General features: G+C 43.7%; 1 protein-coding gene across 3 annotated transcripts; it reads right to left on the minus strand.

Moving 5' to 3' along the window:
- Nucleotides 1-1,223: 1,223 nt before the first annotated feature.
- On the minus strand, nucleotides 1,224-12,395 carry LOC116992920 (regucalcin). Of its 3 annotated transcripts, none has more exons than XM_033053047.1 (7): nucleotides 12,290-12,395; nucleotides 11,788-11,994; nucleotides 9,351-9,533; nucleotides 7,859-8,074; nucleotides 6,245-6,376; nucleotides 2,634-2,788; nucleotides 1,224-1,900 (listed from the first exon to the last, which is right to left on the minus strand). In XM_033053047.1, the coding sequence occupies exons 2-7, from the start codon at nucleotides 11,948-11,950 to the stop codon at nucleotides 1,850-1,852; spliced, it is 900 nt and encodes a 299-aa protein (XP_032908938.1). In that variant the 5' UTR covers nucleotides 11,951-11,994; nucleotides 12,290-12,395; the 3' UTR covers nucleotides 1,224-1,849. The 3 variants fall into 3 exon arrangements, with proteins under 3 accessions (XP_032908938.1, XP_032908936.1, XP_032908937.1); XM_033053045.1 differs by having other exon boundaries at nucleotides 11,788-11,953; nucleotides 12,290-12,373; XM_033053046.1 differs by lacking the exons at nucleotides 7,859-8,074; nucleotides 12,290-12,395 and having other exon boundaries at nucleotides 11,788-12,047.
- Between the last annotated feature and the right edge of the window lie 1,666 nt (nucleotides 12,396-14,061).

Below are 14,061 nucleotides of genomic sequence, written 5' to 3' on the forward strand. Positions count from 1 at the left end.
AAACTAATCTTTGACCCAATTTTTCATGCCTGTACAAGCTATTGCTTTTACTCTTCTAATGCAGCAACAACATAAAAAAGATCAGCTTGTTTTTTTGTGTTGTGCTGGCAGTCATGCTTTGCCAGCACGGTGGTGTGAGGTTGAGCACAGGTTGAAAATCTCAGCAGCGATGGCAGAGAGGGCTTCTATGTGTTTAGCCCACTTATTTTCTGCTGTATCTCTGGCTGATCTCCACTAGTGATCAGCCACAGCAGCCCAACAGCACAGTTCGTGAGCTGCAGGTATCACCTGTGACTTTAGTGAGATCAGAGCCCTAAACTTGCCACATTCACCATCTCCCTCAACTCAAGCTTTCTCAGTACTGTGCCTTGAGTAGATTTTAGATTGTGCTTTTAGACTGCCTTGTAGCACAAAGCAAATGAAGGATGTGGACACTCCAAAGAACAAGGCCCAGCTTCCTTCCTGCCTTATGCTCATCCACACCGAAGTGGGGTTGTTTAAATCTCCTTTTCTTTCCAGCTGCCAAGACAGATCCCTGCATGATTTAAAGAGGGGAAACAGTAATGTGCACAAAATAATCTTTGAACCCTAGGATCTAAGCAGCACCAAGACCTTGGTGGGCAGCTGCGTCACCCACCACACACTCGAGGGCACAGCCAACACAAAATGATCCATCAGAAACTCACTTCAACGAGCCTGCAGAAATGGGAAACCATTATGTGCTGATTCTTGGAGCTACCTGGAGAGAAAATGCACTGCCACAGGCTCACTCAGCAGTCACTTGGCAGGTTACCCTGACACAGCAGGATGGGGACACACAGCTATTCCACCTGCATATGGAGGTGCACTAACATGGGAACATGTAGAATCCCAAGAGCAAAAATTTGCTGTTTAAAATGCAGCTAAGATACATCACAGTTGTTGCAGCACACACAGGTTGAAGTTAAAAGCAAAATGCAATCCAGTGAGTAAGTTTTCATTTACAACAGGTGGTGTGAAGAAATTGCAATAGATCTTCCCTTTCCTTCACATTTGCAAAGCAATGGCTTCTTGGGCATGTGGGCTTGCCTTGCCTCTCTGTACTCTGGGGGAGGTTGGTTCTGAAGGTATGTGCAGGTTGTGCTTTATGCACAAATGGCCTGAATGCCCAATGTTTTCCTGTCATCGTGGATGTCCCCAGAACAGGCCAAGATCTTCAAAGGATAGAAAAGGATATAGTTCTTGACTTCAAATTTTTGGGTTTATATTTAACAAAATGAGCAACATGGTAACAGGCACTAGGGAGAGAGGGCCATCAGTTCCAGACAGAGCTAATTTAAGCACAGCCACAGCTGAAGCCTGTAAGAAGGAAGCTGCAGATGCACAGTGAGAGGCATTAATGTTTCAGTTGTTGAGAACATCATAGGACAAACAAAGTTACAGTTAAAACAGTGGTAAGATCGCCAGAAGGCATTTTATTAGGAACTTAGAAAATATGTAAAAGAGAGAGTGCAAGTAGTTCAATCAATAAAACAATATAATGTAAGTCACAAATGAGAAAGAATACTCAATAAAAAGTTATTAAAATATTATTTAATCATAAAATAGAATTACAACAATAGCTTATTAGGATTAGAGTCTTTTTAGCACAACAGAAGATGTATCATCATGTATTTAAAGTAAGTTTAAAGGGAGAGAAAAGATCAGTTTTAAAACATTCCATGTATTTCAGTAGTTTTTTCATCCTTTCCTGATGAAATATTATAATGGTCTTATGGTTTCAAAGCAAAAGATGCTGAATACCAGAATAAGACCTTCAGACTTGTCTCACTTATGTAGGCCCTCTCTAAATCCACTCTGAAGAGTGTATTTAACCTGCAAATGGATATGGTGGAACTCCTTTCGCCCCCAGTCCTGTTATCTGTTAAAACACAGAAAAAAAACATAATTTAGAGTGATACTTCACCATTATCCACTTGGTTTCCCTACACAACTAGACATGCTTCAATCTAGAAAAGGACTGTGTCCTCCAACTTGACATCCTACTATATTTTGCACACATCAGCTCATCACAGCCTGGAATTTCAATGCATGCTCTTTCTCTAAAGCTCAGTAATCACAGGCCAGAGTCCATTTCCCAAAAGCCTCTTCTCTTAGATACTGCTAAGCCTTAATTCTGCAATTCACAATGTAACCTTCAGCATGCACACACAAAAAGTAGGGCTTTAAAAACAAATCCCAGTGGAACAATTTTTTAAAGAGATAACTTTGTGATAATTAACTAGAAAGTAAATAAAAGCAGATGCTTTTATCTGCCACTGATTAAGACATTTAAGTATTTACCCACCCTTTTCATAAATAGAAAATGCAAACAGCGTTGGAAGAGGGAGAAGTATAAAGAGATTATTGCATAGAAAATTTGCACTATCAGCATTGGTACAAAATTTAAACCCCAAAATATCTTCAAATTACTAAATGCATTTAACTTTCTGCAGCAAGAACAAAAAATACAAACAACAGCTTGACATATATGACCAATGTTCTAACAACTGTCTTTTTTCAGCTTCCCACCACTGCCAACTGGATTTTATTACCTAAAAAAATCAAGAGTGAAAAAGTGGCCTTCTAAAATGAAAGGAGAAAGTATCGCTCACCTTGAAAACCCCACCAGCCTGCGGCTGCCGTGAAAGCCACTCTTTATCCATCCCATCACTGGCAGAAGTCACATACATTTCTGAATAATCCTTTCCTCCAAAACAGCAGGAAGTTGTTTTGTCTACGGGAAGTTTCACAGTCTGGAGTCTTTTTCCTGGAGGAAAACATGCATGATGTTTCCTGTTTGTCTACTTAGAACAAGAAATTTAAGCAAATTATCGCAAATAACCATTGTGGAGCCAAGTGTTCTGCAAAGTGGGAACCAGGGCTGGGGGAGGTGCCATCCTGACTGATGAGCACCATAACAGGGAGAAGCCAGACTTCTGTGAACCCTGTTGTTGGTGATGTATCATTTGACAAGTTTCAGTTTCAGGTATCACCAACAAATCCCACTTCAATCCCAGCTTGTCCTCTAATTAAATGCTAACATCCACGGCACAAACGTATCTGAGCTCATCATCTAGGCTGTCCATGGAGCCAATGGAAATGGGATAGAATTCCTCTCTAAAACAGATCACATGAATCACAGCCTAGACCTGCTGACTTTTCTACTTTTAAACTACAAAGGCAGCCTGGAGCGAGCAGACCTCGTGCAGCGTTACGGAGGCGTACCTCCTGCTACACCTCTACTGCCTGCGGTTAAGGAAGATTAATTCCTAGAAGCTTTTCCTGAAATTTCAATAGTCTTTCAAATCAAGCTTGCACAAAATAGGGATCACGGGACATGTCTGATGCTTATAAAAAACTAGCGCTACCATAAATAATACTACACATTGTTTAATGCCAATAACTACACTCTTAATGACAGTAGTGATCCCCTCTAGCTCTAACCAAAAGGCTGTCAAGACATCTTGCAGCAGATTTTTCCAAAATTTCTGCTAATCCTGGGCAATAACAGCCTATTCCCATTATGCCTATTTTATGGACCTACAAGTGAATTTTTCTTTCTAGAAATATGCTAAAGCACATGAATTTCCTTACAAAATGTATAACTTCTCTGTCCTCCCAACTGCATGTGTAAAGGGTTTGGTCCCCTTACAGCAGCTAATTTCAGTGATGTGTTGAAATAGCAGGAAAGTAACTTTGATGTTGGGAACCCTAGAAATTGACTGATATCAAGTCTGGGAGAGTGAGTGAGAAGGGCATTCAAAAGGAAAAAACATGGACTGTAGGAAAAGTTGCAAGAATCCCAAAGACAAGGGGATAGACCCTGGTTGCTTGTAAAGTACTCTCAGTGGATAACAGCCTGGAAGATATAATTCACAAAGCTCTGAGGTATCTCCCTGGAGTTCCAAGAAAATCTGCACCTGGATGCTCTGCAATCTATCTGAAGTACTACTCTGTGCTTGGCCTCTACAGAACAGACAAATGTAGCAAATCTTTTTGACATTATAAAAGTCAAAGGATACTAAAAACAATCATTAGGAAGAACTATAAAATATTTAATTGTGGTTTAGATTGGACATTAGGAAAAATTTCTTCACTAAAAGAGTTTTCAAGCATTGGAACAGGCTGTCCAGGGAGGTGGTGGAATCACCATCCTGGAAGTATTTAAAAATCATGTAGATGTGGTACTTAAAGACATGGGTTAGGGGTGGACTTGTCAGTGTCAGTTGAAGGTTTGACTCGATGATCTTGGAGGTCTTCTCCAGCCTTGATGGTTCTCAATCTAAAGGCAGCAGCTATCTCTGCTAAAGAAGCCCTGACCCAAAAATCTGCTTCACCCTGGACCTCAAAACCTTCACTTAGGAAAGATGCCAAACAAACAAGTTTCCTCATCCCATTGCCCTAAAAACAAAGTCCAGGCTTTGTTATCACTGAAACCTGAAAATCCCCCACATGCTTTAGATGAGCTCTTTATCGGTGGATGTATCTGCAACTGGCTGACAGCCATCCGAACCACACTTAATGGCTATTGTGCATTAAAAGACGCTTTCACAGAATTCTCTTCAAACTTGTCTGCGATACCTCCCTAAAGAATTACAATTCATTCAGAATTCAGCAAATTTCACATTTTAGATATTACTTTAAAATGACAGCATGAGAGGGCAGGTAAACACAAAACAAAGTTGGCTCTTTTTGACGTGGACACTTACCCTGTGAAACTTCGTAACACTGCTCCCTGCAGGTGTTATGCCATGGGTGAGGGGGAGAGAGAACAGGTTCATGGAAGAGAAATACACCGAGAAATACACTACCAACACATCAGTACCTCATCCATCTGTGAGCATAGTTAAGGACTGGGAGTGCATTAGGGATACATACTCTGCCATCAATATTCTTATTATCCCTATTCATCCACTTACAGACACTATTCCTTCCAACTTTCCCATATGAAAACACCTCCAAAAGGCAGAAGGAAAATAAGTTTAAAAAGTAAGGGGAAAAAAAGGTCAGGGAGAAAAAAAAAAGGCAAGGCAGGCAGAAGGTAGAAATAGTGAACCAGAGAGGAAAAATTATTGAATCTACTATTCCAGGTGGGTATTCAGAGGGTTGGTGGATGTCACCAAGGAGTGTTCTGCCCACCAGAGTGAGAAAGTGTGGGTCCAGAAATAAGTCCCAGCACTGCTGACATCTCCCAACTGGAGCTTCCTTCTCCTCGGGCTAGGGTGCAGACTCTGCAGAAATCCCACAGGTTACCGAGACTTTGGATGGGTACAGATCAAAAGGTGAGGAGGGGAAAGTACAGACTGAGCCTCAAGTAAAGGTTTCCAGCAGAGTGAGAAGCGAGGCTGGTGCAGAAGCGAGGGTCTGCTGTGAGCTGCAGGCAAGGCACTGAATCTGCACTCTCACAAAACCCCAAGCACTCTACTAGGCTCCAGATGTATCCCTGTGCAGTTGCTCTTCTACTGCATGATGCAAACTTGTGCTGTCTGGGATCTGACAGAATCACGCTCCCATTCTCACCCAATAGCCCCCTGCAGCCAGCGTGGTTCAGTTTCCCTTGCGTGCTTTTCTACCCAGAGTAAATCATCCCTGGCACTTCACTAGAGTCCAAATGAGAGCAGCAATGAACAACAGACTCAGACAATGGGCACACCCAAGACATTACTGTGGGAATGATAAAATGCTGTGGAATTCATTAAACATTTTTTAATTATTTCATTGCAAAATCGATCGTGCAAATAACTTCCAACAATAAAAAAGATGTTGCTGGCATCAGTGTCCTGTGGGACTTGTAATAAAATCCAGTAGGCTGCCCAAAATGATACACTAAATTAAGAAACAAGACTCAAAAATGGTTTAAGTCATCTCTCCCATTTATCAATTAGATAAACACTGGTCTTAATTTTGGAGGATGCGAGAGGATGCTAACTCAAACAATTCACAAGCAGATTCCTTAGTGACTTTATCTTTTCCAACACAACAGATGCTGGGAACAAAGGAGACTTATTTATAAAGGTAATTTTTGAGAGCAGGGACATAAAATTGTTTGAAATTATAATAATTTTTTAAATAGCAAAAGAGTAGAGTTTTTTAAAAAGAGCAGATATTCCATTTCTGTGAGGCAAAAAAAACCCCACCTCTCGCTCTTCATTTTAATTTCTTTTTTTTGTTTGTTTTGCTTTGTTTAACACAAAATTCCAGTCCATCATTTGCAAGGACTTACCTGTCTCAGGATCAAGGCGAATCACTCTCCCACCATCATAACAAGCCACCCAGAGTTTGCCTTCTGTGTCAATGCACATCCCATCCGGAATGCTCTCCTCTTTTTCCAGTTTGTATATACTCCTACGATTGCCTGCAGGGTAGAAAAACCACAGAACTGAGTGAGACAGTTGTTAAAACTTTTATCAGTCACAGCCCAGCAGAGTTATTTGTACTATTACTTTCAAAAGCTGTGCTGAGGCCCCGAGTTTTTTTCCCATGAAAGAAATAGATCGTGTCTGCTGCCCTGTTTGTTTCCCGAGACAGTTGTTTCTCAGCATGAAAGCCTATGGATCAGTTTCTATCCATTGAAAGTATAATCCTTCTTTCTGGCACTCATTTCTACTGCACCACTCGCTGTTCTCTACTTACAATATTAAATGTGTAACTGAATAAATTAATGTTAGATATATTCATAAAATTAATTACTTGTTCTAAAAGCAGTTTGAATCATTTCAAGTGTGGGCTGCTCCAGCTGGAGACTTTTCAAACAGTTTGCTGGAACGTGCCAATAATCACTGTTCCAACACAAAACTGACCTTCAGATCTATAAACTGAGAGCTTACATAAACACAGAGTTAGGAAAAGCATCAATTTCAAAGGCACACTATCGACCTAAAAACAAACAACTCTATCTGAACTTCTATCCACTGTTATTAAAGAAAATTAAACCAAACCTTCCAACATTGTTTATTTTATGCTCTGACAGCTTCAATATTTCTCATATGCAGCAATATTTTTAATGAGTTTCCCTTTTGCTCCTGGGGATTGTCAAACTGCCCACAGAAAGAATGAGCAAGAAGGAGTGAGAGAAGTACCTTATTTCCCAAGGAAAAATTCATTTGTAAGCCATAGCAGAGAGACATTAGGACAAGGTGTTACATCCAAAATTACTTTAAATTCAGAAGTTTAAAACAAAACATCAAATTGTCCGGGTTCTTTTAAAGTAAAATACTGCAGCCCGTATACTCAAAAGCAAATTACTAGTCCAAGACACCAGAATTTTTTCTTTTGCCCAGGCATGTAGAAGCCCTTAAGGCGTTGTTTTGTTTTAAATTAATGAAGGAAGCTTTGAGTTACTGCTACCATTGTTGCCTTGTTCTTTCTGCAGAATCTTCATTTAGTAGCTTGTATTTTAAAACACAAAACAGGGTGAAGAGTGAAAAAAATATCCAGGGAAACTGGCAGAGGTTTGGCACAAGACTACAAGCTTGCTGTCACTTTGCCTGCGCTGCCAGTAACAAGAAACACGCTGCCATGGGAAGAGGCAGATGAGATACACTTTGTCCTTTTTACTGGGAGATCAGATATGCCTTGTGTTTAGTAACAGTAGTACAGATTACTACTCAAACTTCCATGCAATTTAAATTCTTCATAGTATTACCAAACGACCCTGACTGGTTTGAGCCAGGAGCCTACGCAGACAGATGTTAACATGGCTTCTGTTGTTCTGCTTGAAAGAGGTTCTGGGTAAGTGCTCCCAAAGCTCTGTTCATCTCTGTGTAATAACCAGAGCGGAAACAAACATCACAATCTTTAGGCACAAACAATTATTTTAGAATACAGCCATTCATACCAATTTTTCCAGTTTGGAGGTCATAATCAAAGGCATCCACCGAGTAGGACAAGCTGTCAATGTAAAAGAAGGTTCTGTGATCCAGCGACCAGTCCAACCCATTAGAAATGTCCACCTGGTCGAAGTGCTTCACCACTGAGAGGTCAGGGAAGAGCGTGTACAGAGAGCCCTGGCGCCTCTCCAGCACGGCGGGACGGATCTCCTCTGCCATTGTACCTGTGCAGAGCCAAAGGGGAGAAAGCAGGCTCAGAGTAAAAGGATTCTCCTCCAGGTTTGGGGGCAGCCTCTCACTATGATGGGGATCATACTGCCAATGCAGAAGGGAGCTGTGCTGGCAGCTCTGAAATTCGAGGAAGAAACTGAGTTAAAAGCAAGAGGAAAAGGTGGACTTCCAAAGTGCTTGCTTTTAGCAGAAGGTGGCAAAACACAGCCTTCGTTCTTTTGTTGGACATTTTTGTGGCAGAAATGGTGTGCAGCATGATTCCTGAAAAATGTTTTATTCAGTCATTCATATATTAAGACAGGTGTGGTCGGCATTTAACTTACAATAAATCTTAATGTCGTGTAGAGCTGAGAGAGTGGAAAAAAATTACCTCCTCCCTCAGAATGAGTCTTACATTAAAGCCTCTTTTAAAGTAAATCTCATCTTTGCAGGTTGAAGTTGGCAGCTGAGACCAACTCTTGAGAGGCTGGAAAAAAGCAGGTTAAGGTAGGCCTCAGGACTGAATGACACAGCAGAAGCACAGAATAGTGTTTTAAAACACAGGAGGACAGGATCACAGCTGAGGCTGGAGGGCACCTCTGGACATCATCCAGGATCACCCCCAGCTCAGAGCAGCGTCAAACACCACAGGTTCCTCCCACCAGTGTTGGGTATTGAAGAGCTCCACGGGTGAAGACTCCACACTCTCTCCGGACAACCTGTTCCACTGTTTGATCATCCTCAGTTAAAAGAGTTTTCCAACGTTCATACAAAATTGTCTGAGTTTCAGCTTGTGCCCACTCCTTCTGGTCTTTCAGTGGGCATCACCGAGCAGAGCCTGGCCTCCATCTCCTTTATTCCTTCCCCAGTCAGGTACTTATACATAGAGATGGGATCCCCTGAGCCTTCTCATCTCCCTGAGATTTCAGAAATAATATTCTGAGTAACAGAGAATAAACAACACAATACAATAAATTTCTCACTGTAAAAGTATTTTCTATTGGCACACTTCCAGTATTCAAAACAATCAGCTGACAGGGAAGAGGCAAAGCCAGTATCTTAAACCAGGCAGGCTCCAAGTAGTCGACTTCTTTTTAATGAAATAGTCCAGATTAGATAGTACCCAGGTGATAGAAACAGATTTGTAAATGGGTTTAAACTCTGTCTGAAGAACAAAAAAATCCCCACCATTTAACTATAAAGGAAAACTTGCTGCATCTACAAATGATCATTGCATCTTATCACCAAAACTCAGCAAGCACCAGAGGGAAGAAAGAAACTGCAGCATACCTGCGAAATACCTCCCTGCAGGATCCACCTTCCCATCATTGAATCGGGTATTTACTTTATCCTTGTCCACTTGATTAATGGTGGTCACCAGCTCCTCCTTCCATTTCAAAGCAGCAAACCTGGTTCCTAGGGTGATGACATAATCCCCAGACTGCCGGAGAGCCACGGAGCTCACAGGAGCATCTGGAAACGGGGTGAAATTGAAAAGTGAGATGTGCAATGAGGAGACATTTCTGTCCACTTTAGACATGCCAATTGAACTCAGCAAAACCTCAGCAAGAGAAACAATCAACTTTTCTACCAACAAAATTGATGTTTAAATACATAGAAACAGATTATGTCACATGAACTTGAATATTACCACTGCTACCAGGACATATAATCATTACCAGCACCTAGTTGTACTAGGTGCTTTATTAAAAAAAATACGTTTATAAAGGGGGGACAGGAACATGTGCTTTTTACATTAGCTTACTGTGTGGGTTCCCCAAGGGAAAAATCAATTGCCTATAGCTGTAGAGCAACCGTGTTTATCTAGCACAGCTCCTGTGTAAATGAGTCCTGCAGTGATGGAGAGAGAGTATCTCTGCACTGGGCAGGAGAGACACCCCCCCACACCACACTCTACTGTGCTCAAACAAACCTCCAGCAGCACCCAAAAACACACCAAGCAGTGGCAGAGCTAAAGCAAAACAGAAAACTAAAATGCTCCATGATTAGTTTACACTCACTTGAGCTATTACGCATAAGACCTCAATTGCAGGAATTAGTAAAAAAATCACTGAGTGCAAAGACAACATTTATGTAAAAGCCTACAATCAGATGCAATCTAAGGAATAATAACTTTAGGCAGGGCAACAAAGTCTGGCATACGATTTTCTATAAATGGGACTAATCACTAATTTTGCTAATTCAAAACTGAAACACTTCTTGTATTTACGGCTTTGCAAGGTTATAATTAGGTAATACTTTCACAAACACTTATAACCACCACCAGCCACCACTGAGTGACAAGAGGAACTGCTCCTTTCCAGCTGTTTTCTCATGGCTGAGGATGTCCCTTCCCTTTGGGAGCCCTGGCAGTAGTACCACCATGACAGAAATCTGAATGCTCTTTGCCCCCAGAACTGGAGATGAACACCTGGCTACAAGCTCAGCTTTAGCAGCCAAGGCTGCTGGTGGTCTGGGATTCACTGACACTGGGGTGCCACTTCTTCTTCCCATGCCAGCACAGACAGCAGCAGAGTCCCCTCAGTTGTGTGTCACACCTGCCAGCCACAAGTAGCAATTTTGCTGCTCTTCAGATTGCCAGTAGCCACACTAATAAAAGTGTTTTTCTGCCTGTATCAGCAGCAGGGGCTTTCCTAGCAGAGCATGAGATTGCAAGTCTACTTTTGCTCTCCCAAGGAAACGCCTGGGGCCATGGCTTAGAGAAGTTCTTCCTCCTGGGCAGCACCCAGGGTGCTCCTCTGACCCTGGGGGGAGCAGCCCCCAAACACAGCTGTCCACTGGAGGTGTTGGACATCCAGGTGCCCCTACCAGCTCCATATCTTCCTGACAAATGACCCAGAGCAAAGGGGTGCATGAGGACACAGCCACCCTACTATTCACTGCACAAACTCTCCCTTCACATCTCCAGAGAGGCTACAAGTAAAAGACTACACCTTTGACAGTACATCAGTTATGGGGGAAAGGCAGGGAGAAGCACACTCCCTCAGCTAAGCTAAGAGGAAGTTTGGGAAGCAACACTTCCAAAATTAGTATCAGGCCTTCTCTCATCTTGAAATTGGCAGCTACAGAAATTTGAAAGGCAGATAAGCCCAGATCATTTCGAGTGAATAATGTGAACAGTTTATAGGTAGGCAACATTGATTTTCACCAAGTGTTATTGAACATGAGAACATAATAAATTGTACTGAAACCACTTAAGGAGCTGTCTCCTAACACAAATATTGACTTAATCACATCCAGCAGTAAATCTGCCAGCCTTTTTTGATCCGAGTTAGCATATCTCTTCCTTTCAGGAAAAAATACTTGAACCATTGAGAATCTAGCTAGTGACACCACTACCTTAAAAAAATATCAACTTCTTAAATCGGTACTGGAAATCTTCTTTCAATACAGAAAATGTTATGAGCATTGATCATTCACATCAGAGTTACAGCAGACACCAACAGAAGCGGGACAAAGTGGGAACAAAATAGAAAGAGCTGTGGACACCTTATAGGGAAAAGAAATAAGCATAACCAGTAGTAAAACATAGTAGGGAAAGTCCTCAGGACTAGGTCTGGTCTGTATCTAGCGTCTCCCAGTGTGCTGGCGACGAGGAAAGCCAGGCTGCAGGGAAGGCGTGCAGCTCAGAGCTGCCGAGGGACTCAGGCCGAGCCCCAGCACGCAGCTCCCGCACACGGAGCAGGGTTTTCCAGCGGCTCCTTACCCACGGGAATGGCCTGCGTTTGCCGGGTGAGCGGGCTCCAGCGGCACACCTTCCTGCCCGTGATGTCCACGAACAGCAGCGCGCCCTCCTTCTCGTCCCACACGGGCGACTCCCCGATCCTGCAGCCCTCCTTGGCCACGCACTCGATCCTGACGGACGACATGGCCTGCGGAGGGGGGGAATTGTCACCGCGTGTTACACCCCGGCCTGCGGGGAGCAACGAAAGGGGAAAAAAAAAAAATTTAAAAAAGGGGGGGGAATAATAAAAGGGAGGGGAAAATGAAATGGGGGTGCGGCGGGCAGGGAGGCGAAGGCCGCTCGGCTCCGCTCCGCCGGCGGGCCCGCCCCCGCACGGCTGCCGGGGCGCACCGCGGGTGCCGCCGCGTCCTGTGCACACGTGTGTATCTGCCTAATAGCTGCCTGTGAGCGGCACGGAGGAGCGGCACTAATAAACACCCATAACTAATAACAGCAACGAGCCCCGAGCACGCCCCGGCCGTACCTATTCCCGTCGGCACCGACTCCCGGCCCGCAGGGGCCCTCCCGCCGCTCTTATAGCGGCTCGGGAGGCGAAGCGGCCGCGCCTTGGGTACCCCGGCCAGGGCCGGCCCCGCCCGGCCGGGCTGTCCTGCCGGGCCCTCCGGGATCCTCCTCTCGGGGCAAGGGCAGCGCCAGCAGCGAGCGGTGGCGGCTGTCCGAGAGCAGCGGCTCGGCACCCCCGCTTCCGAGAACTGCAGGGAAGGAAAAGCGGGAGAAGAGCTTCCCCCCGCAGCGCCCAGGCTTCTCAGCCCCCGGAGAGGCTGGTTCGCGAAAGGCCTTGTGTCTCCCTGCCTTCTTGCTCTGGTGTAGGTGGCCACAGAGACTTGGCCCTGACTTTCAGCACCAGGGATCTTTCACAGCTCCTGCAGCAGCACCTGGTTATCCAGAAATCCTGGGCCTTCAGTGTGCCCTGTCCTCTTTTACTCCCCGTACTGTATAGCCTCAAAAATTTCCAAAGGCATAAGGAAAAGAGCTGGCATCAAAAGTTTCAGATGCAGTTGGCTGCTGCACCTGCTAATCTCTGCTATGGTCACTACAGCTCCCGGACTTCAAGTCTCAAAGCAGTGGGTACTTTTTATATCCCAGGTCTCCTCTTTAGCATCCCATGATCTACTTATATACACGACATAGCCTTTTGACTTGGAGTTAGTGATGCCCATTGGGATCAGTGACATCAAATGGCTTCACTCTGACTGCTCCATGCCTTGTGTATCTCCTCCTGGAAACTCAGGAGCACAAGGCAGGCACAGGCTGGCTTGCTGCTGTGTCCCCACAAACCAGAATTAACTGCTCCAAAACTCACCTCTTCCCCATCCAGACTCTGATTTCCATTATTCAAGGGGCACTGCACACCCGTGATCACACAGCACCCAGCAGGGTCTTTTAGCAGGTAAATCCCACACAGCCTCTCTTAGAGGTTTTTAACATCCTCCTCCAGACAATTATCTTTTGTTGAATATTTTTATTTGGTTGCCTTTATTCATAAAGCAGGTGGTCACAGCCCAGGCTTCACTTGGTCACATTTATATATATATCCACACACATATATATATATATCTGGTATAATTGGAAAGTTCATGGGCTACATGACCTTGCCAACATGTTGCATGTAGGCTTCTTCTGATACAGTACTGATGTGATACTCATTAACTTATTGTCACCTTATCAGAGCAGTTAGACTTCTATTTTATAGGCTTCCATGGTATTCCTTCAAGTCCTTAGCACTCAATTTCTCCTGTCCTACTGCTGCATGTACAACAAATGGCAGGATTTCACCTCAGACCTGAGGCGAGCAAATTACTAGCAACCAACACAGAGAAACATCCAGAAAAGAGTTCCACATCTCTCTCCTTTTTTTCATACATTTTACAACATGAAGATGAAGAAATTTTTAAAAAAAAAACAAAAAAACACACGCAAAGAATTCATTAATCACAATGAAGAACAATTAATGCTTCTTATGAAGCTTAGCCACATTTACTGCTCTTCCATTGTCTTTGCACACTACAAGGCCATTTGGAGACACAATGCAAGAGCTTACTGAATCCAGCAGCAACAGGAGATACACCCTCAACTCACCTGGCCAGTCTTTGTGTTCCCTGCTGACTTAAGCATTTGCCAGCATGGTTTGGAGGCACCAAAACAAGCTGTGTGCTGGCACACACCTTGGGAGAAAATAAACAGCTTCTGTAAGCACTAGGTTACAACACAAACTCTGTGCCATGTATCAAGGGC

Source organism: Catharus ustulatus, chromosome 2 (genome assembly GCF_009819885.2).
Source record: "Catharus ustulatus isolate bCatUst1 chromosome 2, bCatUst1.pri.v2, whole genome shotgun sequence".
Lineage (NCBI taxonomy): Eukaryota > Metazoa > Chordata > Aves > Passeriformes > Turdidae > Catharus > Catharus ustulatus.

What these genes read in the sequence shown, in the direction of transcription:
- LOC116992920 (XM_033053047.1), bottom strand. Translation starts at nt 11,950, where the DNA reads ATGTCGTCCGTCAGGATCGAGTGCGTGGCCAAGGAGGGCTGCAGGATC. An exon ending in TGCAGGGAGGTATTTCGCAG is followed by an intron (nt 8,075 to 9,350) that starts GTATGCTGCAGT and finishes GGCTCTGCACAG; the next exon opens with GTACAATGGCAGAGGAGATC. An exon ending in CCTCCAAACTGGAAAAATTG is followed by an intron (nt 6,377 to 7,858) that starts GTATGAATGGCT and finishes TCTACCCTGCAG; the next exon opens with GCAATCGTAGGAGTATATAC.